Source organism: Drosophila takahashii, chromosome 2L, assembly GCF_030179915.1.
Source record: "Drosophila takahashii strain IR98-3 E-12201 chromosome 2L, DtakHiC1v2, whole genome shotgun sequence".
NCBI classification, from domain to species: Eukaryota; Metazoa; Arthropoda; class Insecta; order Diptera; family Drosophilidae; genus Drosophila; species Drosophila takahashii.
In genome coordinates, this window is record NC_091678.1 from 9,257,729 (window position 1) to 9,284,314 (window position 26,586).

The 26,586-nt window shown below is 39.7% G+C and overlaps 4 protein-coding genes across 6 annotated transcripts in view; 2 read left to right on the top strand and 2 right to left on the bottom strand.

Moving 5' to 3' along the window:
* sNPF (short neuropeptide F precursor) overlaps positions 1 to 15,010 on the top strand; it is a 33,573-nt gene extending 18,563 nt beyond the window's left edge. The window contains exons 2-5 of the mRNA XM_017138859.3: positions 12,715 to 12,845; positions 12,903 to 13,363; positions 13,805 to 14,032; positions 14,100 to 15,010. Of these exons, the coding sequence (XP_016994348.2) occupies positions 12,737 to 12,845; positions 12,903 to 13,363; positions 13,805 to 14,032; positions 14,100 to 14,147 (846 nt within the window). The 5' untranslated portion in view covers positions 12,715 to 12,736 and the 3' untranslated portion in view covers positions 14,148 to 15,010. The remainder of the gene's footprint in view (positions 1 to 12,714; positions 12,846 to 12,902; positions 13,364 to 13,804; positions 14,033 to 14,099) is intronic.
* A 2,323-nt stretch (positions 15,011 to 17,333) lies between these two features.
* Positions 17,334 to 19,769, bottom strand: LOC108055386 (non-SMC condensin I complex subunit H). Of its 2 annotated transcripts, XM_070211497.1 has the most exons (4): positions 19,665 to 19,769; positions 19,281 to 19,587; positions 17,784 to 19,220; positions 17,334 to 17,722 (listed from the first exon to the last, which is right to left on the bottom strand). In XM_070211497.1, exons 2-4 carry the CDS (start codon positions 19,482 to 19,484, stop codon positions 17,378 to 17,380), a joined length of 1,986 nt encoding a protein of 661 aa, XP_070067598.1. In that variant the 5' UTR covers positions 19,485 to 19,587; positions 19,665 to 19,769; the 3' UTR covers positions 17,334 to 17,377. The 2 variants fall into 2 exon arrangements, with proteins under 2 accessions (XP_070067598.1, XP_016994192.3); XM_017138703.3 differs by having other exon boundaries at positions 19,281 to 19,708.
* A 424-nt stretch (positions 19,770 to 20,193) lies between these two features.
* On the bottom strand, positions 20,194 to 23,009 carry LOC108055481 (condensin complex subunit 2). Its single transcript, XM_017138846.3, has 3 exons — positions 22,452 to 23,009; positions 20,841 to 22,391; positions 20,194 to 20,778 (listed from the first exon to the last, which is right to left on the bottom strand). The coding sequence occupies exons 1-3, from the start codon at positions 22,761 to 22,763 to the stop codon at positions 20,434 to 20,436; spliced, it is 2,208 nt and encodes a 735-aa protein (XP_016994335.2). The 5' UTR covers positions 22,764 to 23,009; the 3' UTR covers positions 20,194 to 20,433.
* Positions 23,010 to 23,365: 356 nt separating this feature from the next.
* On the top strand, positions 23,366 to 26,549 carry lok (ovarian-specific serine/threonine-protein kinase loki). Of its 2 annotated transcripts, none has more exons than XM_017138825.3 (6): positions 23,366 to 24,031; positions 24,119 to 24,276; positions 24,836 to 24,944; positions 25,010 to 25,450; positions 25,508 to 25,742; positions 25,804 to 26,549. In XM_017138825.3, the coding sequence occupies exons 1-6, from the start codon at positions 23,845 to 23,847 to the stop codon at positions 26,108 to 26,110; spliced, it is 1,437 nt and encodes a 478-aa protein (XP_016994314.1). In that variant the 5' UTR covers positions 23,366 to 23,844; the 3' UTR covers positions 26,111 to 26,549. The 2 variants fall into 2 exon arrangements, with proteins under 2 accessions (XP_016994314.1, XP_016994315.1); XM_017138826.3 differs by having other exon boundaries at positions 23,370 to 23,980.
* The last annotated feature ends 37 nt before the right edge of the window (positions 26,550 to 26,586 follow it).

Below are 26,586 nucleotides of genomic sequence, written 5' to 3' on the forward strand. Positions count from 1 at the left end.
GAACATTTCGCACTGGGATTTTTTTATTATTTCAGCATGTGACCGACCTCCTTGGTGGGTCGTCAAGGCCGTTTCGTTGGCCCAAAGGAAAAACTTAAAGACAAACAGGATCGTGGCCTTTTGACAATTCGCTACATAAATTGATTAACCGCAAAAAATGTGGGCTACAATAAAATGGCTGCTAGGCTGCACATTAGCATCATTAAAGGGCCAAACAGCAAATCATAGAGCCACGAAAAAAATGGCAGACACCTCGTGGCTCTTTTGGGACTCATAAGTGGCAGAAAAACAAAACAAAACAACATAAAAAATACATTTGTGTCTGCGAAATGCTAAAATTGTGTATGTTGCGTGCAGCATGTGGTTATTTTGCTTTTTGTTCGAGCACGTTTTCGACGATATCATCACCCCATATTTTGTCTTTTTTTTTTGGGGACCTTTGGGACCTGTTCCATTTCCTCAAAACTGACTGGTTTGCGTGGAAAAATGCAAGGATTCTCATTTATACATAATTTACAAACTTGAATTAAAGGATGAGCCGGCGAACGGAAACGGAAATCATCCAACGACAGCTGTTCCTCGTCGACATCTTCAATTGTCGTCGCAGTCGCCGTCGCCGAAATGCTAAAATATTTATGATTGTCCGGATGTGAAATGAATTGAAAGAGTTCATGCTAATTAGCCAGGCCAAGAGAAAGTTGGGTGCGAACTCAACAATAATTTTAATTGCATTTCCCAAGTCTGCCCGCCACTACAAAAGTCAATTATGAAAACCGTCTGAGTGTCTCAGATGTTAAACGATTGTCAGCTTCAAAGTTTGTCCAACCCCTTGACTTTTGAGGGGCAAAGGTCACGTAAAGATTTTATAAATGACTGTTTTTGGCTATGGGGTAAAAACTAAATTTAAATAGGATTTTATTTAGAAAATACAATTATATACAATTTACAAGGCATTTAAGATTGCTTCTATTTAAATAGAAGGCTTAATGATTTTGTTTTTATTTTCACTAAATACCAGCAAATTTTTATTTAACTCTCTGAAAGTTTTGCCTGCTCTCGAAATCCTTGGGGCGATGATAAACAAACTTTTGATTTGCTGCCGTTTTATTGTTTTGCTCATGCAAATTGTTGGCGACACTTAATTTTGTTTGCAAATACTTGTGCATATTTTTAGGACTGACGGGACAACCAGTTGACTGAAGAACAAAAACCAAACTGTTTAAAATTGTTCAACAAGTTTAGTTGAATGACAAAAATAGGGCCCTCTTCTAAAAATTTAAATTTTGCAAAAATTGAATATAAAATAAATCTTATCTAAAAATATCACAGAAAATTCTTAATAAAAGTCCAACACTCGTTAAACTTAAAAGCAAAAGAAAGGGCACCTTGATTAATTGTATTTTGGTCACCGATTTGCCGCAACTCAGGCCTTATCCCCAGACATTTTCTCGCTGACAAGTCAGGCCATAATTCGCCTTATCGCTACCCAGAACTCAACACTCGGGGAGTCCTTTCACCGGAGTTATTTAATTAATTAACACAAACTGTCGCTTGTTTCACGCTTCAACGTGCAAACGATGTTAATGGGCTTTCAATTATGCCGGGAGCCAACCGCCCCCCCGCCAAAAAGCCGTATGCAAAGTCCAACCAACTACAAAATAACAGTGGTCTTTGGCTGTCGAGGTTGCAGGATGGAAGGATCACAGGAGCACACAGCTACCGAGGATGTCCTCGACTGCCAGTCAGCGGGGCAAGAAATAAAAACAACTTTTCACAAACTGTCACAGGGATTTTGTCCATTTGATTGCGTGTGTAATTACAGTGGCACGCCCACTTGTCCTTTATTCTTCTTCCTTTTTCTGGGAGGCAGCCAGTTCAATTTCAAGTTTTTGTCCAGCCCTAAAAAGGAAAAAAGGTCAAAGGCGAATTGGGGACAAAAAGTAGGAAGGAAGGAGGCAAGGTACCGGCATTAAGCTGAACCGACAAAGTGATTTGGTGCCTCACATCGAATTGGAATTGAAACAGCGAATTTGGACATTGACAAGTCCCTGAGTTCTTGAACAACGCCAGCATTCACTTCAAAAGGACGCCTTCCTTAATAATTTTACTCAAGCATTAGACATTAGACAGATCTAAAACAATTTTGGCAAGCCCTGAATTCAATAAAGTACTCCATCTCTAAGAAATAATTATAAATCTCTAAATTAAATAAAATTTAAGAATATTGATAATATTTAAATTTAAAGTAAAAAAGGAATGAAAGCTAAAAGAAGTGCGAGCAGCAAAGCGACTGCTGGCATTGGAAATTATTTAATAAGGCAAGTAAAGTCACTTTAGTTAAAACTACCCAATTCAAAAACAAATAAAAGTCATTTACAACTTTTTATTTAAAGTGCGCTGCGTTTCCCCATATTTCTTTGAATATTTAATAACACCTAATTACCTAAATTAAGCAAATCATTCTACCACAAAAGCCTTTTTCGCCACCACTTCCAGTGTCTCGACTTTGTCTCTTCCAAAAAGGTGATTAAAAATGTATAAAAGCTCAACTCTCATTAGCTAAGCCCGAAAATTCAAGCCACTAAGCTGCTCCCCGAAAAACAGAGCCCAAAAAATAAGAAAAGATACAAACACTTGACTTGACTTGAGTCGCGCATTAGCCTCGCAAGCCGCTTACACAATAATGAAAGCCTACTGTTCGGGGCATTCATTTGTAATTAGAGCATAAATTTCAATTTCACGCTTGCCACCACAGAGCAGCGAACAGTTTTCCGAGGAAAAGCCGAAACAGAAGCACCCAATTGTTAGGCAACATTTAACATTTAATACTTGGGAGCGGAGCACGTGCCCCGACATTATGTTAATGCCAAATGAACAAACAACACAAGAGCAACAATGGTGGGCGAAAAGGGAGGGGGAGTGTCAGCTGGATGCTGTTTTATCTACGCTTTTCAATAACTTGTCAACGGCGATTTATGGCCATATTTTATGGCAAGTTAACAGCAAAAATAATGTGCTGATGGTCGATACGTGCAGGTGCAACAAATTACAGTTGCGAATTCTGGCCCTATCTGAAAAACACCAGGTCCTTTAAATTTTAAACCGGCATAAACGATTAATAACTGTAATTGACATTGTATAATTAGCATTGTGAGGCTATATTTTCATACACCCCCATAAAACTTATTTCAATTTATGGTCAAAGAAATGATTCATGCATTTTTAGAAATTTAGTAATAGCCTAAAATTGTACCTTTAAAAAATAAAAAGTTTTAGATTTTTTAATATAATGTAATAATATTTAATTAAATGTCAAAATATTTTTTAACTATATTAATTTATATATTTACTAAAATTCCTAGCTAAGTTTTAAAGTGATGCCTTGTTCCCTGTTACCCTGCGATTCTTGTGATCTCAATTGCCAAGATAGTTCTCACCTCGAAACTACTTTCGTCTGCAATTTCTTGTTTTTATTTGTCTGCGGCGTAGACAGACAAATAAGTCGTGTGTTTATAAATAAAACCATCATTGCCATTATGGCCATCATCAGCCAATATCGTCCGTCCTTCTGTTGCTGCGTGCCACGAAGCCAAATGACTGAGCCTTGGCAACGCCAGGACGGCCAGACTTGCAGTGGGATTCCCATTTCCCCTCGAGGGGCACACTACATTGCCATTATTGGCACATTGGCTGCACTTTGTGGTGGTCCCATGGCCTTGGGTCAATCAGTGTGCCGGCTCACCTGGCTGCAGTGGAAACTCTGGAATTAATAGCAACTTAACTTTGATTATGACGAATGGCCAGGAAAGATAATAAGCCATTATTAAATCTTATTAAATCTTCAAGTGAGAACTTGATTATTTCTGCAGAAACATATTTATAACGAGACAGCATACTAATTAAATAATGAAGAACTTTAATATAGGTCATTATACTCGATATTGTTCGGGTCTTGTTTATCATTATTCAAATTGATTTTTATTTTCCATATGACTGGGACTTAATATTTTTAACATTTTCAACATATGCGTTTTTAATAAAAATGATCTTAAGAGTTATCTATATTTGAGAGAGTTTATAATATTTATTTAAAAATCTCTTACACAGCCAAATACTCCGAAAATAAATACCAAGTTTGGTAAAAACTTTTTAACCTTTAATATCGCCAACGCAGTCGTAAAACCTACATAAGTAACTCGACAAATTTCCGCTAAATATAGAAAAACCCTCCCTGATGACAAAACCAAAGTTTCTTTTCCGCAACTTATGTTTACTGCCAAAAAGTTTGCTTCTTTAGATATTATCAACTATAAGTTTGCAATTTGTACGCTTTGATAATGACAAGAGCATGAGAAGCGGAATGTTGAGCGGATATTATCTTCAAGCCCACGCAGATATTCTACACACTCTGATTTATTTTTTAAAGCTTTAAAACGTTTTCCGCTTGAGAAAGTTATTAGACAAAGGCCCGCAAAAAAGACATCAATTGCTGTGTAATCTTAGACAGGGGAAAAATGAATCTATATGTGTAATATATGTTGTTGGATTTTTCATAAGCCTCCACCGGCACCGTGGCCATATATATTTGCCATTTTGGGGGCAGACATTTTGAAGTGGATATTGATGAATTTATATTGGATTTGGGTTGTGTGCCTGCTGTCGCTGCTTTTTCCCTCGTTTTTGGTTTTGTTCTTCAGCAGGGACTTTATATTTGAGCTTAAGTGCTTATTTGTTGTTATTTGTAATTTGAGTTTTCGGTTGTGTTTTGGTTTTTTCACTGCCCAACACACAGAAATTGATGACCCATGTGGTCTGTCGACTTTGACTTCGGACATGGCTATTAATTTTTGGTCAAAGGTCCCTACTCACCTTCCTTTTTCTTAATTTCAAGACGTAAGGCTTAAATCCTTGACTTGACACGTGGCCCGTTGGTGTTCGCTTCGAGATTATGCAAAACATTTTAAATCAAAAGACCTACAACTTAAACGCATCATCAAGTACAAATACTGCCAAATTTGTCTGAATTCCCTTTTTTGGGTTTGCACTAAAAGCTGATAAAGCTGCTTATGTAAATGATTACAAATGGATGGAACGAAAAAAGGGTCCTTTGAAAATGACTTTTACTTGAATTTCAAGAGGGGATTTCCCTTTTTAGAGAGAAGTATTGGAAATGAGATTTAAAACGTGTAATTTTTAGTTGATTAAAGCTCAATTTTATGTAAAAAAAAATTTATAATAAAAATATCTAAAATATTTAAGAAATAAATATTGATTAATTAAACATTTTATTTATTTTTTTGGTCTACTTTAATAGTCAGCTTCTAGTCGAGACATGTAAGAAATTAAACTTCAGTCCAACTTTCTTATTTGATTTGCTTACCCCAAGACATGTAATGTTGTTGATGCCTGACCCAAGCCGCAAAAAAAATGGACAAACAAATTGTGGGTATAATCCAGCGACCCTCTTTTTTTGCCACCAATAAATATGAACTTCCAACACCAAAGTTAAGCCCCATTGGGACCGGCACTTTGTACTTTTTTTGTCACCCTGCCTTGTTCGAATTCCTTTGTAATATCCGGGGTCCTGACCCGAATTCTTTCAGCTCACAAAACCTCCGAGACAGCAGACAGCAGCCAATCAATCAATGCAAAAGCTTTGCAAATTCTTTAAAGTTGAATTTTTAATCAAATTTAAAGACATTGTACTTTTGCGGCTAACTGCAGGTGTCAAAAAAATGTGACGGAAAAGGCAAATTAGGGGGAAAAACACACCTTCCCTGGAGCAACAAAACGATTTGGGCCAAGTGCAAAAGCATAAACAAAAGAGGACAAGACAACAATCGGCTTCTGCCATTTCTATGCTAAACAACAAACCGAAAACAAGAGAGAACGCTATAGTCGGGTGCCCCGACTATCAGATACCCGTTACTCAGCAAAAGGGAGTGCGAAGGAGTTGGGGATAAAAACTTTGATCCGCCGTAACTTTTTAACGAATGGTCCGATTTAAAAAATTTCTTCAACATTTCGATAGGTATTCATAAACACAATAAAACTGCATTTTTACTTTACCGAAATATTGAAATTGTTAAAATTGTATATAAGCGATTGTGGGCGTTAGAGGGGGCGTGGCACCCTTTTGAAACAAACTTGCGCTGCGTAGGAACTCCTAGAATCTGCATGCAAAATGTCAATCTTCTAGCTTTTATAGTTTCCGAGATCTCAGCGTTCATACAGACAGACAGACGGACAGACAGACGGACAGACGGACAGACGGACAGACGGACAGACGGACAGACGGACAGACGGACATGGCTAGATCGACTCGGCTAGTGATCCTGATCAAGAATATATATAGTTTATAGGGTCGGAAACGCTTCCTTCTACCTGTTACATACTTTTGCACGAATCTAATATACCCTTTTACTCTACGAGTAACGGGTATAATTACATTCATTTCCTGCTTCCGGCATCACGTAGCCGCACTGTAGTCGCCAAGGTCGCAGCTTTGAGTGTCTGGCAGAGTTGAACGAAGTTTGGTCAAATTACCAACATCCTGCGGGGTGTAGGAATAGCCAATGAGTTCTGGTTTGCAGACTAAAGAGGTCAGCCCATCAGTCTGGGAGGAGAATTTTTAAAAATGGTTGTATTTATGCAAAAATTCTTTATTATTCTAGAAGTTAAATTTAAATGAAATCTAAAAATGACTCGTTGGCTTTTATTATTTGTAAAAGCTAGGTTTTATTGAAAATAAAAAAAAAATAGACGCTTTGGTTTTAAGTTTGTAGTTTTTTCTCTGCCAAAATTCATTACACTGTGCAGCATTTTTAGTGCTTTTTAAATTTACCTCGATGGATGCTATATTTTTGGATTCGTTACGAATTCCCAAGTTAAACTGCGTTTTCCAAAAAGTTCCCCGACGCAAGGATTCTTAGCAAAAGGACCTCAAAGTTCGAAAAATGCTGAAAATGGCCAACTTTGCGGAGCTCTCAGAGGCAAAAAAAAATCCTAAAATTATTTTATGTATGGGGTTTGAAAGATAAAGGGTGTATCTTTTAAAAAACTTTAACTTCAAACCAAGCCATGCATCCATTTGCCTCTGAGAGCTCCGCAAAGTTGGTCAATTTCAGCATTTTTCGAACTTTGAGGTCCTTTTGCTAAGAATCCTTGCGTCGGGGAACTTTTTGGAAAACGCAGTTTAACTTGGGAATTCGTAATGAATCCAAAAATATAGCATTCATCGAGGTTAATTTTTGATGCTGCATAGTGTTATTATTCTATAATTTGAATTTCATGGAAATATAAATGTAACTGGTTTGTTTTTATTATTTTTCAAAGCTAGGTTTGATTGAAAACTAAAATAGACAGTTTAGTTTTTAGCTTGTAGTTTTGTAATCATTTTTTTCACATACTTTTTGTCTGCCAAAATTCTTTAATATTCTATATTTTTAAATTTAATTGAAATCTAGAAATGACTAGTTGGTTTTTAATTTTTGTAAAAGCTGTTTTGGTATTGGAAATAAAAATAAAGAATTTATCACACACTTTTCTTTGAATAGTATTTTGGTCGGCAGAAAAATCGATTTATGTTTATCTGTAAAAGTTTTTTTCTCTCGAATAAAGAAAAGAAAACATATTCATAATTTGCCTCGCAGACACATGGCAAATAAGTTAATTCTCTTGACAAAATGCGATAATGCCCGGCAAATTGTTTACTCCAGGGGACGCACCTAAGTTTATCTCAACTTTGGCCCCTCATTATGCAAGTTTCGGTCTTTTTTCCCGCTCTTGGACAATCGCTATATATAAATTTGACCCATTCTTGCAACCTGTAGGGGAGTGTAGGGTAATTTGACGAGTAGGGTAATGTGACGAACTCGTCGAATCTCATATATGACGTCACGACAAAAATTCCAAATAAATGTAGTCGTCTCCCCTTATCGTGTCGACAATGTATTTACAGTAATATTTATAAGAAGTCCCGTAATTTGTTCGTGAGGTAATTTTCGCTAAAAATGTGGTGCGCAAAGTAGCAAACCCATTCAATTTACTTGTGTTTCAGCAGTGCCAGAGCAAAGATGAGTGAAAAATAAAATCAGGCAAATATATGCACGCATACATGAGATCTTTATCAACAGTTTTTGGTACCTCGCGTTTTTTTCTTTTGCGCCGTTTGAGAGTGACACCGTTTTTGCTCCAAGTCTACCTTGTAGGGTATCGTGACGAACTTTTTGTAGGGTATTGTGACGAACTTTTTTTATTCAAGAATTTTAACTGTTATCGTAGATTATTTGTAAAAAAAATATAATAATACCAGATAACATTTACTGCAGCAGTTTTATTGTTGTTTTTAATAGTGACGTCAGTATAATTTAATTTAAAAAAAAATTTGCACTTTGACCATTTTTTTTTATAAGTTTGGGTATTATCTTATTACTTTTAACTTTTCCGTATCGAAAATAACCTTTCCGTAAATAATATATAAAAAAATGTATTTTTTTGTTTGTAAAAAGGATGGTTTACACCAAACGCTGTGGGATTTGGCTACGTTGAAATTTCGAATCCAAATTTGTTTAGAAATATGCTCAGTAAATGTAAGCAACTTTCTGCTTTTACACTTTTAAAAAATATTGATTTTTGGAGAAGTTACATTAAAGAACAAATCGTTCGTCACATTACCCTACAACTTTTGAAAGTGCAAAAAAAGTAGGGTTCACGCCAAACGCTGTGGGATTTAGCTGCATTGGAATTTCGAATTTCGAATTTTACAGGGATATGCTCAGTAGATGTAAGCAACTTTCTGCGTTTACACTTCTGAAAAATATTGATTTTTACAAAAGTTACATTCATAAAACGAATCGTTCGTCACCTTACCCTACACTCCCCTACGCATTGGCAATAGTGGTTTATTATATTTTATTATTGTAGCTGCAAGAGCCAACTTTGGGTAAACAAGAAAAAGTGGCAAAAAATTTAATCAACATGACTTTGTCGGTGTTGTTTATTTTCGGTGCGGAACAGTTCACTTGGCGCCTACACAATCTCACGGCTTTTCGCAACGGAATGCAGATAAAAACCAGGACGTGGGAGGTGAAACCATGCTTCGTATTCGAAGGCAGCAGCTGTGTCCTTCTGAGTTTAATTAATGTCAGTGTGAACTAAATGAACTAAATTCACATGGTAGCAACTATTTTTTCCTTAAAGGGGTATTTTTAGAAAGGCTATGGGAGTTTTTTAAAACTTTTCTGTTAATATAGAATGTATTATATTTTAAAAAATTTAGCCAGGTGGTTTATTTTCTTAAATAAATTTACATTAAAATATTATATTTTGCTGTATATGAGTGCCGAAATTCCCAAGGTATCAGCTAAATGCCAACCAATTTAATTTCATTAGTTATAAACATTTTTGGGCACAAAAAACTAACCACATTGCTGGCCCAGTACAACGGGGCGTATGATTAACGCCCAAAAGCCACAAAGTAGGCAGCACAAAAACCACAAAATGTCAGCCAGCAGCCACGGCAGCAAAGTCTCATCAAATATGTTGATAAAACACAAAAGATTACAGCCGAAGCAGAGGCAGGGTCAGGGCGAAAAGGGTCCTAGGCCAGGACGAAGGCATCTAATGTGTTTGTCAAAACGTTTTAATGCCCTTTCCAGGGGCTGGGGTCCCATAAAGCCAGCTAGATAGCCCCGGCACAGTAACCTTTTTTCTTTTGGGGTGGTAATAGTTGAAGGGAGGGGAGGTTGAGCGTTCGGGACCGACTGACCAGCCACAGATGACCTTTTTCGCACAGCGAAATAAAAATTGTTAAATAAAAGGCAAATAAAATTTGTGTGTCACACAAATAAGAGGGAAAAAGAGCCTCGTCAATGTCTCGACATGAGCAAAAAACAACCTGTTGTGCATGTGTGTGTGTATGTAAGGGGGATGGGGGAGGGGGGTGTTTGGGTATGGTATATGGGTATGCGTGTGCGAAAGTCTGTGTTTTTTTGGGGCGTTAAATGTATTAGTTGGGCTATGCCCTAAAGGCTATTTAAACGTCGTCAATGTGTTTTTCACGCTTCGGTTCAGAAGCGTTTGGGGGAAAAATTACACTACCCAACATAAAAGAGAATAAAATGGCAGAATTAGGTAATATTTAAGGATACTCACATATTTAAATTCCAATTTTATCTCACACTTTTATATACTTTTAATTAATATTTAATTTTAATGTTGTAATAATACAAATTAAAATTCCCATTTAATTATAATAATTAAACAATTAGGTTGATTATATATTTCTTCAATCTATGACAAATTTTTTAAAATAATTTTCCAAAATATTAGTTGTGTGATGTCGAGTGTATTTGGATGAACCTCTCGATGGGCCATTTATCAGGCCCTTGATGCTCAACAATGTGTTAATGGGATTGCTTATTATGTGTCAATCAAGCGTATTACTCCAACCAATTTAAGATGCCGAAAATATTCGTTCTGTCATGCACCATTTATTGGTTGACACATTGTTTTTTAAAGCCTGCTAAAGTGAGATCTGCCCACTATGCCCAGGCCCACAAACAAACGTCATATTCGGACGTAAATAGCATCATTATCTAGGAGATATCGCACAACTCATTCGTCATTCGTCAAAAGCCAACAAGAAGGCATCCCCGGAGAACGATGATAAATCACTTTCAATTTTGACAAACGTCCCAAATGTCGCGCAGTCTAGAGGCACATTTCATCGGCCAAACACCCACTTGCAAACGCAAACGCAGACAGATACCGAATTTCCATACCGAGTGGTCGGACTCCTCCGCCGGGCAATTGGCCAACGCTTTTCCGCCCAACAAATCACTCTCCGGCGGACGTTTCCGAGATATCATTGGCCAAAACGAGAGAAAGGCTGAAAGGGGGAAAGCGAAAGTCAATTCGATTAAGGCTTGGACAGACATCGGAAAAGATGGATGGCTGGGAACTGGGCGAATGGTAAATCATAAAAAGAAAGGCGGGGTATTTATGCTATAAAGTGGGAATAAGTAGATTTTCTAAATTTTAAATTCGTCTTATATTAAGAAGAAATCTATGTTTACAAATATTAAAAGGTGGGCAGTGTATAAATGCGGGTTCTGGAATAGTTCTGATTTTTGATTTCTGGTAAATATATATTTTTTATAACTAATATTAAATGTTCATTAAAGAGACCCTCCTTTTTTATCTTTCAAAGTGAATTTAAAATAGCCAAAAAAAATCCCTTTCTTTCAGACTTCAAATTAATATTTATGATGCCCTTTTTTAGGAGTGGTTCCATGATCTACTTATTAGCCATCATGGCGGCGTTATTTCGTGAAACGTGCCTCTTGTCTTAACTACAATTCAATTTCCGGTTCGCCTTGCTGACATCACGTATACGCAGGCTATCACGTATACGACAAGTTGCATCGCCAGCCATCCACAGTCAGCTCCTAACAAAATATTTCGCCAGCACTTAACGCCCCAGGCAATCCCCCTATTTGCCGATGCTGTTGCAAAGGCTTAACTTTCAACTTCCGCCTGCAACGACAGGAGAAAAAAAAGCCAAAAGAAAAGCTGCAATTTCAACCCCGTTTTGGGGGAAAGTGCCTCTTCCTGTTGAGAGACTGCTGTGCATAATATTGCATACTCATTTCAGGCCATTGTTCCGACACTTCTCGACATAAGGACTTCACTCTGGGAGTTTCTTTCTTCTGCCTTTGGTGTACTGCCCCCAAGGTAAGACATCTATCAGCATCCTGAATGGATTCCTCAAGACTCAACCCTCCAGTTGCAACTCCTCCATTCCCCTTTTAACCCCTGGCTGTGCTGCGTTTTTTCTTATAAATAATTCAATTGCCATTTTCCTGGCCTTATTTTTTTTTTGCTGTAAAATGAACATATGACGCCTGCAACGAATTACAATGAACGGAGAACCCCACATTTCATATGAAATGCATGAGAGGCCCTTTGCCTTGTCTAGCACTCGTCTATGCTGAGGACAAAGCTAAAATTGCAGTTGTATTGATTATTTTTAAATTTTTAATACGGGAAAATCCTATGCCCTCGGCCATTAGGCAAGCCATTAACCCGTGACATCATTTGGTAAAATATATAAATTTCTATAAAAACGCTGGCAACTAATGGTGGCATTGGCGCAGCTGTTGGTTTTTTCAGGTATCTAACCTTTAACAATTTGCGACAAAAAAATGCATTGAAAAAGTTCGAATACGCGACCTCATTCAAGTGCAGTCATGAATAATTTTCGTTCATAAATTGCTCTGCAGTGGACAAAATATGTATTTCACTGGGAAAATATAAGTAAAGCCGCTTTCGATTTCAATGTGGAAAGAGAAAGGGATTTACAAAAGATTTTGATTTTAACTACAGTAGTGCGAAACAGGAACTTTGATTTTCCATCTCAAGACCAAGTACTTATATACTTGACTAAAGAAAAGCCTTTTGTGCCACAAATGAAAATGGAAATTAATCCTTTGCTATTCCCTAAAAGCTGAGGTCAAGATTTTAGCATTTAAGATGAATTTTGAAAATCGAAAAAGAATTATTTTTCTGTTTTAAAATGTCTTGGGAAAATAAAATTGGATTTTTTCTAAATACCAAGTAAATGTAAAATTTTTCTCTTATTTATTTCTTTAATGACAGCTTTCTTTCCCTTATAATATAATAATACCTATATTTTTGCATTTTCTTTTACAGTTTCTCATCAACGCAAGTAAAAATGTTTCATTTGAAGCGCCAACTGAGTCAAGGCTGTGCCCTGGCCCTCATCTGCTTGGTGACTCTCCAGATGCAGCAGTCCACCCAGGCGGAGGTGTCGCCAGTTCAAGGTAACCATCCGGTGCAGTCGTCCTCCCAGGAGCAATCCTCTAAAGACTCTTTTGCAGGCACTCCCCTGAGCAATCTATATGATAATCTGCTGCAGCGCGAGTACGCCGGCCCAGTGGTCTTTCCCAATCATCAGGTGGAACGCAAGGCCCAGCGTTCGCCCTCGTTGCGTTTGCGATTCGGACGCAGTGATCCGGACATGCTGAACAATATTGTGGAGAAGCGTTGGTTCGGCGACGTCAACCAGAAGCCCATCAGGTCGCCCTCCCTGCGCCTGCGATTCGGCAGGCGGGATCCCAATTTGCCCCAGATGCGACGGACCGCCTATGATGACCTCCTGGAGCGGGAGCTCACCCTCAACAGCCAGCAACAGCAGCAGCAGCAGTTGGGTTCCGAGGGGGATGCCGATCTGGGTGCCGATTACGATGGTCTCTACGAGCGGGTGGTGCGAAAGCCACAGCGTCTTCGCTGGGGACGCAGTGTGCCCCAGTTCGACACGAACAATGCGGACAATGAACAGGTAATTTATATATCCATACAAAATATTTTCAAATATTTGATTTAAAATTTAAACTATATTTTTGGGGCAACACTAACAAGTTGTTAATAACTAAGAAACTCAAAACGTTAACTTAAAATGTAATTGGGAATTAAAATCTAGGAAAACTAAAGAGTCCAAGGGTAATTTATTTTTAAAGGGAAAAATATTTTAGCTAACTGCCACAATATTGACAATTTAAAATATTTTTACAAATTTATTTTAAAAAATTTATTTTTTCTTTATGATTAGATAAAAAAAGAAATAGTGCCAGTCAATTGTTAGGATTTTTTGTAGCTTTTCATAACTTATATTTCCCAAATGTAATCTTTGTAGTTTTTCTTAACCTCTACTTAAGCCGTACTTATTTTCCAAGTAGAATATTCGTAGTTTTTCCTAACCCCTACCTCACCTATTTTCCAGATGGAACGCTCGCAGTGGTACAACTCGGTGTTAAACTCGGAAAAAATGCGCCGCATGCTTATGGCCCTGCAGCAGTACGAATCGCCGGAAAACGTGGCCAGTTATGCCAACGAAGAGGATACCGATGCTGATCTGAATAACGATACATCCGAGTTCCAGCGAGAGGTGCGTAAGCCCATGCGTTTGCGATGGGGACGAAGCACCGGAAAGGCTCCCTCCGAACAGAAGGTACGATTCAAAAATAATACCATAAAAGTATACCCTCTGATATCAAAACTTTTTCCGGAAAATGTAGCACACTCCAGAGGAAACTTCATCGGTCCCACCCAAGACACAGAACTAAATTATTGATAAACAGCCATGTGAGGGAACCGCAGGAGAATGGCAAACAATTAAATGAAATCGGAAGCAAGCTACACGGTCAATATCCAAAGCCAAATAAGATACAGAAAACATATAAAACCCAAGTCAGACAAAGTTTTTGAATGCATTTTTGAGATCGCAGGGAGGCATGGGCTAAGAAATACATACTAATGAACATATATCTTATATATATTATTAACCATTTACGTGTAACTTTTGATTTTGAGCTAACGTACTAACTATTAAAATAAACAAAAACTTATAAAACTATTTGTTCAGTAAACTTTAACAATGCGCAGGTAAAACAAGGTAAACAACAAATTTGACTTAGAGTTAGTTGAAGTGTGTACTTTTTTTACAATTTCTTGTTGAGTTGTATTTAATAAAATACTTTAAAATGTTTTATATTACTTTAAAGGTTTTATGTATGTATCACCAGCCACCCATCAAAATAGTAAAGCCTCCTTATTCCTTAGATGCTCAATTAAAGAACTTTTAAATTATTCGATTGCCCAAAAACTTTTAGACTCAATGTATATAAAGAAATTATGGAACTTTTAAAAATTAGTGCAAATTTGTTATAATAACGCTAAAAATCTATACAAAAAAATATTATTATTCTATGAATGAAACCAATTCTTGTTTTCTAAACTTGTAAGCGAATTTCGATTTAATGTTACGATGGAAGTGTTTGAAAAACATAGAGGCCCCCGGAAGCTGTATTACTGTAACACTTGTTATATTATGTGTGCTACAAATTATAAATATATGTATATCAACTATTATATTATACGACTATATATATATATAAATATACGATGAACATTGTCTATTGAAATTTTATTGATGTATTTTAATAAAAGGAGAAATCAATTATCAAACAAGCAGGCATAAAGCTGAACATTGTTAGAACACTTTTGTATATTTAATTTACACCATCATTGAAATTATTGTTTACCAAACAAAAATATGATAAAGAAAGTACACTTTGTGGTAAAATCATATCCAGCTGAAAGCCATTTTTCGTTGAAAATTGGGCAAAACCTTTTCCCGCGATATATATCAGTATATACGCATATATACCTTTTAATGAATGTAATATCATGAATGTAAATACAAGAGCAGGAATAAATTAAAGCAAACATATTTTACTCGATCTATGCTACAAATAAATAACTCAGATGGAGTAAAAACTTATAATATTCTTTTCATTCGTTTTTTGGTGGAAAAATATATATATTTCGATAATATAGCTTTCATAAGTATAATAAGTTCCTATTACAAATATAATTATTTGTTTAATTAAAGTGTTTGTATCTTTTTTTTAATTTTCAAACTTTTTGAAATTACAGTAAAAAAGTTTTTCTAAACGTTTTCCTGCATAAAGCTCAACGAATCACTAAAACTGCCAGCAATTATCAACTTGGGAACCCACGGCGTCTGCATTCTGTTGCCCATAATGGGATTAAGCAACAAATGTGAGAAAATTAAACCGAAACCAAACAAGAAACAAAAACTCTGATGAGCATGGCAGCTGGGAATGGGCAGGAGAATCACCATGGCCAAAGACAAACAATCCGCCAGGAGCCAAGGACATTTGGCCTCCCACCTGTTGTGTGATGACAGCCATGGCCATTAACTCCATCACCACGTCCTCCACCATCCGCCCTTTTCCACCTGGTTTCCACTCATTGTTGATGTTTGTTTTGATAATTAACTTTTCAACTCCTAATGTACCGGAATGTGTGTTGCCTGAAATTGTTCTACTCCCTACATGAAACATATTATTTCGGTTAATTGCATGCAGCATTGAAAATTCAACACGAAAATGCACTTTACGAGGATGCGAGGATATTTTTCTGGGTGGCAAACGGGTTAGCTTAATATGTTTAATTTCCGCTGTAAAAAGTCGGTATTTTTAAAATGCATGCTCTCAAATTATTTAACAACAGCTGCGGGTAGTAAAGTTAAATTTAAAATGTGAATTTTCATTTTCTGAAAAATACAAAACAGGGGAAACTTTCACAGAAACATATTTGCGAAAATGTTAAGTAAGTTTTAAATTATTTACGATATGATTTCAGCAAAAAATGGAATACGTTCTTTTTTGGAAAATGAATTGGTTAAGTTGGTAAGATTTATTTATACATTTTAATGAACTATTTGTAATTTAAAACATAACGATTTATTTATTTAATGAGGTATTTATCTGAATTCAAACATCGAATTTAAAAGGAAAGGATAACATTTGAGTTGAAAACTTTGATTTCTGAGTAATTCGCTAATGCTAAAAGTTTTGTAAAAACGTTTTCAGATGATCCCTGTTGCCGGTGTTGTTCTTCTATTCTCCCATATGTACAGAGTGTAATCAGTATGACGCCCAACGTTACTTAGTACTCTGCAAATATTTATGCAAATAATATGCAATTACACACACACGCAAGCGGCGCCTAAAAGCGCTCTGTAAACACCGAACTTTTCCAACAAACACAAACACACCCGCAGCCAACACTCACACACACATGTGTCCCACATATACAGATGCAAAGGAAAATCCTCTTCAGGGGGCGACAAAAACCACTTGCAACTAAAAACACCAGGAAAACGCCTTGCGATTTCCATTCTCATTTCGCCCCATTTTACACTGTTACTAAAAGGAAACAAATGAAAACAAATCTTAAAAAAATTTAAATGAAATTTATCAATTACTGGTGTCAAATTCTATTGAAGTCGTCTGATAAACGAATTTTTTAGAACAAATTATTCATGAATTAGGGAAGGTTTCTTATACACATCAATATGAATTCTGCACGAATTTAGTGCTAATCTGCTTCTGCGACACTGTTGATTAATTAGTTTCAATTTCTTTCAGTGTACAACGATATGCGTATGCAAATGAATGAACAACAGAAACGAAAAACAATGCGAACTACTTCTTCTTTTCTGTCTGAGCCGCCATCACAACATAAACAGGCAAAACTAATGCGAAAGTTTTTAAGAATATTTAGAACTGGGCATATTTTTTTTTAAGCTATACCTTAACTATAAACCTGTAAAAGTATTTGCTAAAAATCACCCACTATGTACGTTTCTATCGGGTTTTTACTAAGCGAGTCAGGTTTCTATTTTTGTTTTTTGACTTATTAACCATAAATATTTATTACCAATAAAGGAAAACTTATATGACCCACTAAAAATGATGTAAAGTATTCAATCCTTGATTTGACGGATTTGAAAGCCCTCTAAACCTTCTTCTTGAATAAGACGCAGCTTGGAATCGTTGGCCAGCTGCAGAACGGCAAGTAAAGCAACCGACGGGGACACCGATTCCGCCATTTTGGGGGTCAGATGGTTGGGCAACTCTTTGTAAAGCTCCTGGAAACTGGCGACCCCCTTGGAATATTGTTCATTCTGTTTATTAGGATGCGAGGGAATTGCCTCCTCAGAGACATCGTTTAAAAGTTGTTTCTGAATCAGAGTGTCGCAGGATTTTTTCAAATTTTTCATGTCTATGACCTTGGCTTTCTTTGCGAAGGGAATAACCACTTTGGGAAACTAAGGATAAACGATATGAAATAATTCAGGACATATGTAAATTCGTAGCTTAGATGCTCACCTGCAAAGGAGCACCATCGAACTCTGTGCCAATCTCGGAAATTGTGCTGACATTCAGACTTATATTGTCAACTTCCACATCCATCACATCAGCCAATCCTTCACTATCCATCGCCTCAAAAATGCTCACGTTGGCGGGATCGGCATAGGCATCATAATCTATTTCACCATCCATCTCTATCGCAAGATTTCCGTTCTCATCCGAATCAGGCTCTCCCGCGCACTTTGAAATCTTAATGCCTGGGGCCGAAACGTATTTGAAGAAAATGTCCGGGTCTAGATTGTATTTTGTCGGCAATATCAGTTTCCTGGGGTCCCACTTCCTTTGAAAATTCACCTGCCGCCGCCTTGTAGTTGAATCCTTCTCTTGAAAGAGAGCTTCGGTCACATTTCCATAAGAAATGGTCTTGGCTACAGGGTTGGGTTTTAGAGGTCGTCGGTTCTTGGGCCGTTGACTGCAACCGGGCTGCGAAAATGTGATTTGTGGCCCCGTTCGCTTAAACTTCCAGTGTGAAGGTCCTGCCCAAAACTGGGAGATCTGCTCCATCGGCCTGTAGGAGTACTCCAGCTTGGAGTTTCCATCTACTGGTCGGAGGTCCTCGATAAACTCCGTTGGCCGACGACAATTTATGAGCATCCCTTGCTCTTCGGGAGTGAACTCTTCCACCTCATTGGCATCCAACTCCAGAAGCACAGGAGGAGGTCCATCCAAATCCGGCATGGGCTCACACTCGGCGTTGATATCAAAGGCCATTGAAATATCATTTAAACAGATTTCGTCGGCATCATCCAGCCCCTCATCATGCGGATCCTCATCCTGCAGGGGCTCTGCGGGATTTGGATCACTAGTGATGATGTAGCCCGTGTGCAGGGGACGTAGATTTGATCGTTCAGCGTGGGGAAGCAGCTTGCGCATGAAGGCGGTGCTAATCAACGATTCAGCTGGCCACTGTTCCATGTCAGCGGTGAGCGTAGTGTGATCCTGAACCTCCTCAGTGGCCTCCTCGCTGTCCCAGAACTTGTAGGTGGTGCGCAGGCGCAGCTCAGAGTCCAAACTGGGCAGAATATTGTGCATGAGGCGATTTGAGGCGTTGATGGAGCCCACTGTGGAGTTGAGTTTCCCGAAGACGGGATCCTGCAGGGGAGCTGTGTCCAGGCGGGCATTCAGCGTGTCCTTGTTCTTGGTCACCGTGGACATGGGCTTCTTCTGCCTTTTGGGCTTGGGAGCTGCTTCCTTTTGGGTCTGCTGAGCGGGATCCTGCCCCTCACCAGCCGCCTGCTCAGCCTGGGGACCATCATCATCCTCCGCGGCGTTCAGTTGCTTATCCGTGAGAGTGCGGGCACTTAGGCCAGCGGAAATGCGCATGGCGTCCAGGTAGATGGAGTCCACCCGCAGGCCATAAACCTTGGAGGAGGCCTCCAGCGAGGAGCCCGCCATCTGAAGGAGAATTAAGGGATGTAAGTTCGGTTTTTAGATGCTTAGCTAAGGCAAACTCACCTTGAAGTTGCTCATCCGCTTGTGGTGGTTTTCCATCAGATTGGACAGCGTATCGATGAGCGGCACTTTCCAGGCATTTTCCTTGCTCAGCTTGTTGCCCTTGTAGATCTCCATACAGTTCCGGATCGTATCGTTGGATTCGATAGACTTCTGCGGGGTCAGCATGGGGGACATGCACGCCTGGTCTCTGCGCGGCGAAGTCATCACTCCGATAAGGGGGATGTCACGAAAATCAGAAACTCACAGACAAGAAAAAAATTGATTGTCCACTTGTGTGTTTTTAATTTGTTACTTTTCAACTATATAGCTGTAGAAAAATTGTTTATTTAAATTTATCTTGTTATGTTTTCGCTATATTTATCTGGATTTTTATTATATTTTTACCACTAAACTTATATGAATGTTCCACTCACGACAGTCACAAAATTCAACACTAACTTTTTAAAATTACACAACTCTAAAAAGATCTGACAGTTCGTTAAAGCCTCCTAGGACCACATTCAACCAATATACTTTACAAAGTTGACCCCGTTCGTGATTGTAAAATATATCAGTAGGTATATAATATAAATCATCTTATCTGATAAATGTACTATAGGATGACAGCGATTTGTGATAAAAGGTTAAGGTTAATTTGTATAAAAATGGGATATTTTAAATTTTAAAAATAAATATTTTCAGAAAAGCGCTGTAAAACTTTCTGTTGGAAAAAATAGGCCATTTTATAATTCGGATTAAGCGAACTGTCTTAATTGAATGGGATATCATTAAACTAATTTCTTAGTTCAACAAGTTATTTTTAAAAATTAGAAGTTTGTTTCTAAAAAAGCCTTTTCTTAATCTAAAATAAATCCCTTCAGTCCATTTAAAATTAGTACAAAAATGTTACGTAAATCATTGAGAGACTCTGGTATTTTACTTTTGTAGCTTATCATTTATTAAATAACTTATAAAATTAGAGCCGTGATTTGTTCATACTAAAAATCCAATTCGACTGGAGTAGGGGAAATTCTTTGGGAATACTGACACGAGTTACGTTTACTGAGTGGGATTAAGTGAGGAAGTTAGGATACGAGATTAAGGAATCGACACAAAGGAAAGTGTAAGAGGGTTGGGGGAAACTACAATTAATTGAACTTAAGAATATAAGAGTTTAATCCAGGACTTGACGTATTTGAAAGTCTTCCAAATTTTCTTGGGGAATAAGGCGCAGTTTCAAATCGTTGGCCAAATGCAGAACCGCGTAGAAAGCCACCGACGGCGACAGAGAATCTGACATTTTGGTGGTCAAAAGGTTGGGCAATTTATGATACACCTCCTGAAAACTAGCCACACCCTTTGAATAATGTTCACTCTTTTTCGTGGGGTGCGAAGGTATCGTCTCCTCGGGAGCGGCATTCAGAAGTTGCTTTTGAATCAGGGAATTGCACGACTTTTTCAGATTTTTCATGTCTATCACCTTTGCTCGCTTCGCAAATGGAACAACCACTTTGGCAACCTAATAAAGGATATTATAAGGATCAGTATATAAACTAAAGATCAATCATTTGAATGACTTACCTGCGACGGAGCTCCTTCGAACTCAGTGCCAATCTCGAAGACTGTGTTATTGCAGGTGGCATTCATCTGGCTGAGACCCATCACGCCCGCATCCTCATTTATTAGGCCCTCTGCTCCTTTCTCGGCGGCAATGGCCGCAATAACGCTAACGTTGGCGGGCACAGCATCGGTGAAATGTTCGTTATTAAATAGATCCTGGTCATTGTCATCATCGTGATGATTGTCCGCCTCCATGTCGATGGCCAGATCCTCGCCCTCATCCGAATCCGGCTCTCCAACGCGCTTGGACAACTTAATGCCCGGTGCTGAATCGTATTTGAAGAACATGTCCGGATCCAAGTTGAACTTTGTGGGCAACACCAGTTTCCGGGGGTCCCACTTCTTTTGGAAATTCACCCGGCGCTGCCGAATGCTGGTATCCAGCTGTTGGAAGAAGTTCTCCGTCACGTTGCCATAAGCCACCGCCTTGGCTCGGCGGTTGGCGGTCAGGAGAGCCGACTTCTTGGGCCGCTGGCTGCGAACGGGCTGCGTATCCGCCGGGCCATTGGTCTGCGAAAATGTCGTTCGCGGCCGCGTGCGCTTGAACTTCCAGTGCGAGGGTCCGGCCCAAAACTGGGAGATCTGCTCCATCGGACGGTAGGAATACTCCAGCTTGGAGTTTCCATCCACTGGTCGCAGGTCCTCGAGGAACTCCGTCTGCTTGCGCAGCCGACGACAATTCTTGAGCACCATTTGCTCCTCGGTGGTGAGCTCTTCCAGCTCATTGGAGTCCACTTCTAGAACCAACGGGGGAGGTCCATCCAAGTCCGGCATGGGTTCGCACTCGGCGTTGATGTCGAAGGCCATGGAAATCTCATTCACACACATATCGTCCGCATTGTCCACCCCCTCGTCATGCTGATCCTCATCCTGCATGGGCTCGGCGGGCTTGTCGTTGGACGCCTTGGGATTGGGAGCACTTGTGATGATGTAGCCCGTGTGCAGCGGACGCAGATTCGATCGTTCAGCGTGGGGAAGCAGCTTGCGCATGAAGTTTGTGCTTATCAGCGATTCAGCCGGCCACTGTTCCATGTCAGCGGAGAGGGTGGTATGATCCTGAACCTCCTCAGTGGCCTCCTCGCTGTCCCAGAACTTGTAGGTGGTGCGCAGGCGCAGCTCGGAGTCCAAACTGGGCAGAATGTTGTGCATGAGGCGATTTGAGGCGTTGATGGAGCCCACTGTGGAGTTCAGTTTCCCGAAGACGGGATCCTGCAGGGGAGCTGTATCCAGACGGGCATTCAGCGTGTCCTTGTTCTTGGTCACCGTGGACATGGGCTTCTTCTGCCTTTTGGGCTTGGGTGCGGCCTCCTTTTGGGTCTGTTGAGCGGTTTCCTGCCCCTCACCAGCCGCCTGCTCAGCCTGGGGACCATCATCATCCTCGGCGGCGTTCAGTTGCTTATCCGTGAGAGTGCGGGCACTTAGGCCAGCGGAAATGCGCATGGCGTCCAGGTAGATGGAGTCCACCCGCAGGCCATAAACCTTGGAGGAGGCCTCCAGAGAGGAGCCCGCCATCTGAAGGAGAATTAAGGGATGTAAGTTCGGTTTTTAGAGGCTTAGCTAAGATAAACTCACCTTGAAGTTGCTCATGCGCTTGTGGTGATGCTCCAGCAGATTGGCCAGCGAATCGATGAGGGTGAGATTCCAGGCGTTGTCCTTGCTCAGCTTGTTGCCATTGTAGATCTCCAGGCAGTTCCTGATCGTCTCGTTGTCCTCGATGGACTCCAGGGTGCTCTGGCGGTGCTGCTGCTGCAGGAGAGTGCGGCGACGGGCCTCCCGCCTCTCCGCCTCGTCGTCGTTCAGCGGGGTGAGCAGGCGGGAGACGCCCTCCTGGTAGCTGCCCACCGCGGATCGCCGGAGCGGAGTCTCCAAGCGGGGCAGCGTCATGGTTCCGGAAAAGTGGGAAGATCGGGAGGATCAGAGGGACTCGCAGCCGAGATTGGCGGACGGGAGTGGCTATGGGCAACCGGGATCAACACAAAAATCACTGGTTCCTCTTCAACCGACAGCTGTGCTCCAAATTGGACAATTTCAAATTGTTCGTTGATCGTATTTTGCCTATTTCCCGATCTGCGCTGGTATTAGTACTAGTTTACAGTTTCTTTCAAACGACGCCGCTATTTAGGGCTGCAAAGCGACTGTTATTTCAGTGTTGGAAAGCGGCGGAGATATGGCGGGTTAGCTAGGGAAGTCGCTGAACTTACAGCTAGATTGTGTTATTTCTAGCTAAACAAAAACTTTTACTTACACTTTTTAAGTTTAGTAAGTTTATGTAAAGTTTAGAATCTAAATTCAGCAAACAAATATTCAATATTAAAAAAAAATGAATTCAAAATACAAGTCTTCTTCGTTTCTAACAGTGAAACTGATAAGTTATCAATGATAATGATATAAATAATGATATAGAACTAATGGACCAAAACTAAATAAATAAATCTAGTTTTCAGACTCATCGAGCTTCATTTGATACAAATGTTAAACAAAATAAGTTGCGTCCATCAAATACGTCAGAGCAGTGGAAATACATCCTTTAATCGGTATTCGAGAGCAGTTGGCAGCACTAGCGCTGCTTCTGCATCCCTGGAAGGCGGCAACTCTCACGCACACAGTCGCAAAACTTTAAGTCCGTCGCGCAGTTCACATCCATGTCGTGATTATTGTTACTGTTCGTTGTTTTCGTCCGAGAAACTTGAAATAACTCTTGCGCTGTGCGATAAGCTCAATGTAATCGAATAGAGCACAGGAAGTGCTGCGAGTTCTTAAATAGAAACCAGGATACTTAGCTTTGCCGCCGTTCGCGCACAGTGTGTGTGTATGTCTTTCGCCTGAGCCTGTGGTGGTGGCCGAATAACTGGACATTCCGAATTTGCGCAGTTCCAGCGAAATTAACGGGCTTTCCAGTTCGAATTGCGGAGTTACGAAGTTACGATATTATTGGGGTTACGTTTCCTAAGACTAGGAATTAATCATGGCGCGCGACACCCAAGGAACCCAGGGAACACAGAGCCAGGCCTCCAATATCTGGACCCAAGTGGAGAGCCAGCCGATGGAGAAGATCGTCTGGGGCCGTTTGTACGGCAAGAACATTAAGATCAAATCGCTGGGTACGAGCTCAAACTACCGAATTCTTTATACGCATTCGTCCCTTTCTGTTGGTAACCAAATTTCCTGCATGTTTTGTGTTTTTTAACCCTTTTCGGGATATTTGTAGTAATGGTGTTTGTATCTCGAACCGATTTCAGATCTCAACAATGACGAGTTCACCGCAGGACGAGGAGAGGCCAACGATTTGATCCTCACGCTCAACGATTTGCCCGAGAAAATCCTGACACGCATTTCCAAAGTGCATTTTATCATCAAGCGGGCAAATTGCGAGCTCAGCAATCCAGTTTACATACAAGTAGGTTGGGGGGTCTTTAATATAATTGGGGTTTTCTGAAGCCTTCTTAAAAATCAAGGGAATAATAAGTTACGAAACTTATCAATATATTTTTATAATAATTTTATGAACATGATTCCAAAGGGTAATCATTTGTCTACTTTTAATAAAAAATAAACATTATAAACTTAAAATTATTAAAATCATTTTTTGAATAATACATTATTTTGTTGGTATAAAAATGCAGTAAAAATTCAGTAGCTATAATTTTACAAGAAAATTCGAGATTTTTAATAAACATTATTTACTTAAAATTATTTAAATCATTTTTTGAATAATACATTATTTTGTTGATATAAAAATGCAGTAATTATAATTTGACAAGAAAATTCAAAATTTTTAATAAACATTATTTACTTAAAATTATTAAAATCATTTTTTGAATAATACATTATTTTGTTGATATAAAAATGCAGTAAAAATTCAGTAATTATAATATCGCCATTTCTAGGAATTTTAAAATACTACCATAAAGGCAAATCCCTCAATGTAATAACCTTTCTTTTCGCCCATTTCTCAGGATCTCTCGCGCAACGGGACGTTTGTGAATAATGAAAAAATTGGAACAAACAGGAAGCGAATCCTGAAGAACGACGATGTAATTTCCCTGTCCCACCCCACTTACAAAGGTAAGCGATCCAAAAACAGGTACAAAAACAAGTAATTCGATGTTTTGCACCTGCCTCCCTTGCAGCCTTTGTATTCAAGGATCTCAGCCCGAACGAGTCGATCGGTCTGCCCGAGGAGATTAACAAAAACTATTATGTAAATCGCAAACTGGGCTCGGGGGCGTATGGTTTGGTGCGTTTGGTCTACGACACCCGCACCTGCCAGCAGTTTGCGATGAAAATCGTCAAGAAAAACATGCTGTCTGGCAGTGCGCGACCCAGCACAAATTTCAGTGATCCCGACAGGGTCCTAAACGAGGCCAAGATCATGAAGAATCTCTCGCATCCGTGCGTGGTTCGCATGCACGACATCGTGGACAAACCGGACTCGGTCTACATGGTGCTGGAATTTATGCGCGGCGGCGACCTGCTCAACAGGATCATCAACAACAAGCTGCTGAGCGAGGAGACATCGAAGCTCTACTTTTACCAAATGTGCCATGCCGTCAAGTACCTGCACGATCGAGGTAATACTGTCTCTTCTATTATAAATTCATAAAACTAATTGATTTTGGAACTCTTAGGCATCACCCATCGCGACCTGAAGCCAGATAATGTCTTGCTAGAGACCAATGACGAGGAGACCCTGCTGAAAGTCTCCGATTTCGGGCTGAGCAAGTTCGTCCAGAAGGACTCGGTGATGCGGACCCTCTGCGGCACTCCTCTTTACGTGGCCCCCGAGGTTCTGATAACCGGCGGCCGAGAAGCCTACACCAGAAAGGTGGACATCTGGAGCCTGGGAGTGGTGCTCTTCACTTGGTAAGGAAATAAGAATATATCAATTACAATAGTTATATATTAATTAACTTATTTTTTGCAGCCTGAGCGGCACTCTGCCCTTTTCCGACGAGTACGGAACGCCGGCGGCCCAGCAAATCAAGCGGGGCAAGTTTGCCTACGGCCATCCGGCATGGAAGGGCGTCTCGCAACGCGCCAAGCTGCTGATCAACCAAATGCTCATTGTGGATCCCGAAAAGCGACCCTCAATCGACGACGTCCTGCAGTGCAGCTGGCTGCGAGACGCGCAAATGCTGCAAAAGGCCAAGAAGCTGATGAAGCTCGAGGGCATGGACATCGAGGAGGAGAACAACTTTCTCGAGCCGCCCACCAAGCGATCGCGACGCTAGCTCCTCTCCACTTCTCAATTTCTAAGGTCGAGGCGTGAAAAGGTTTTAATTTTCTGGAAAAATTAAGCGATAACATTTTTCCCCAAATCGCCGACACCGCAGCATCCGAGTGTATTTTTTTGCGGTTGTTTATTTTTACGTGTTGTCTAGTGTAAGTTTCATCATCTCCCCAGCCCGAAATCGCCTGTTAAACTGCATTTATTTCTGGGCCTTTGCATTCACCATTATTTTAAGCTCCGAATTTTGGCATTCCATTTGAATATGATTACGTTATATTACGGGTAATTGTTTAGAAACTAAAAGTACTATATGTAAGAACTTAATTTGACTCTTCAGCGAACCATTAAGCTTTTTGAAATAAAGCAATTGAATTTGTTTAAGTAATACTTTGTACATGCTCTTTTTTGGAAATAAAACCGAAATTGTTATGCCTCTTGAATGCCTTTTTCTTACTCCAATAAAATGTTTTTGCTTTG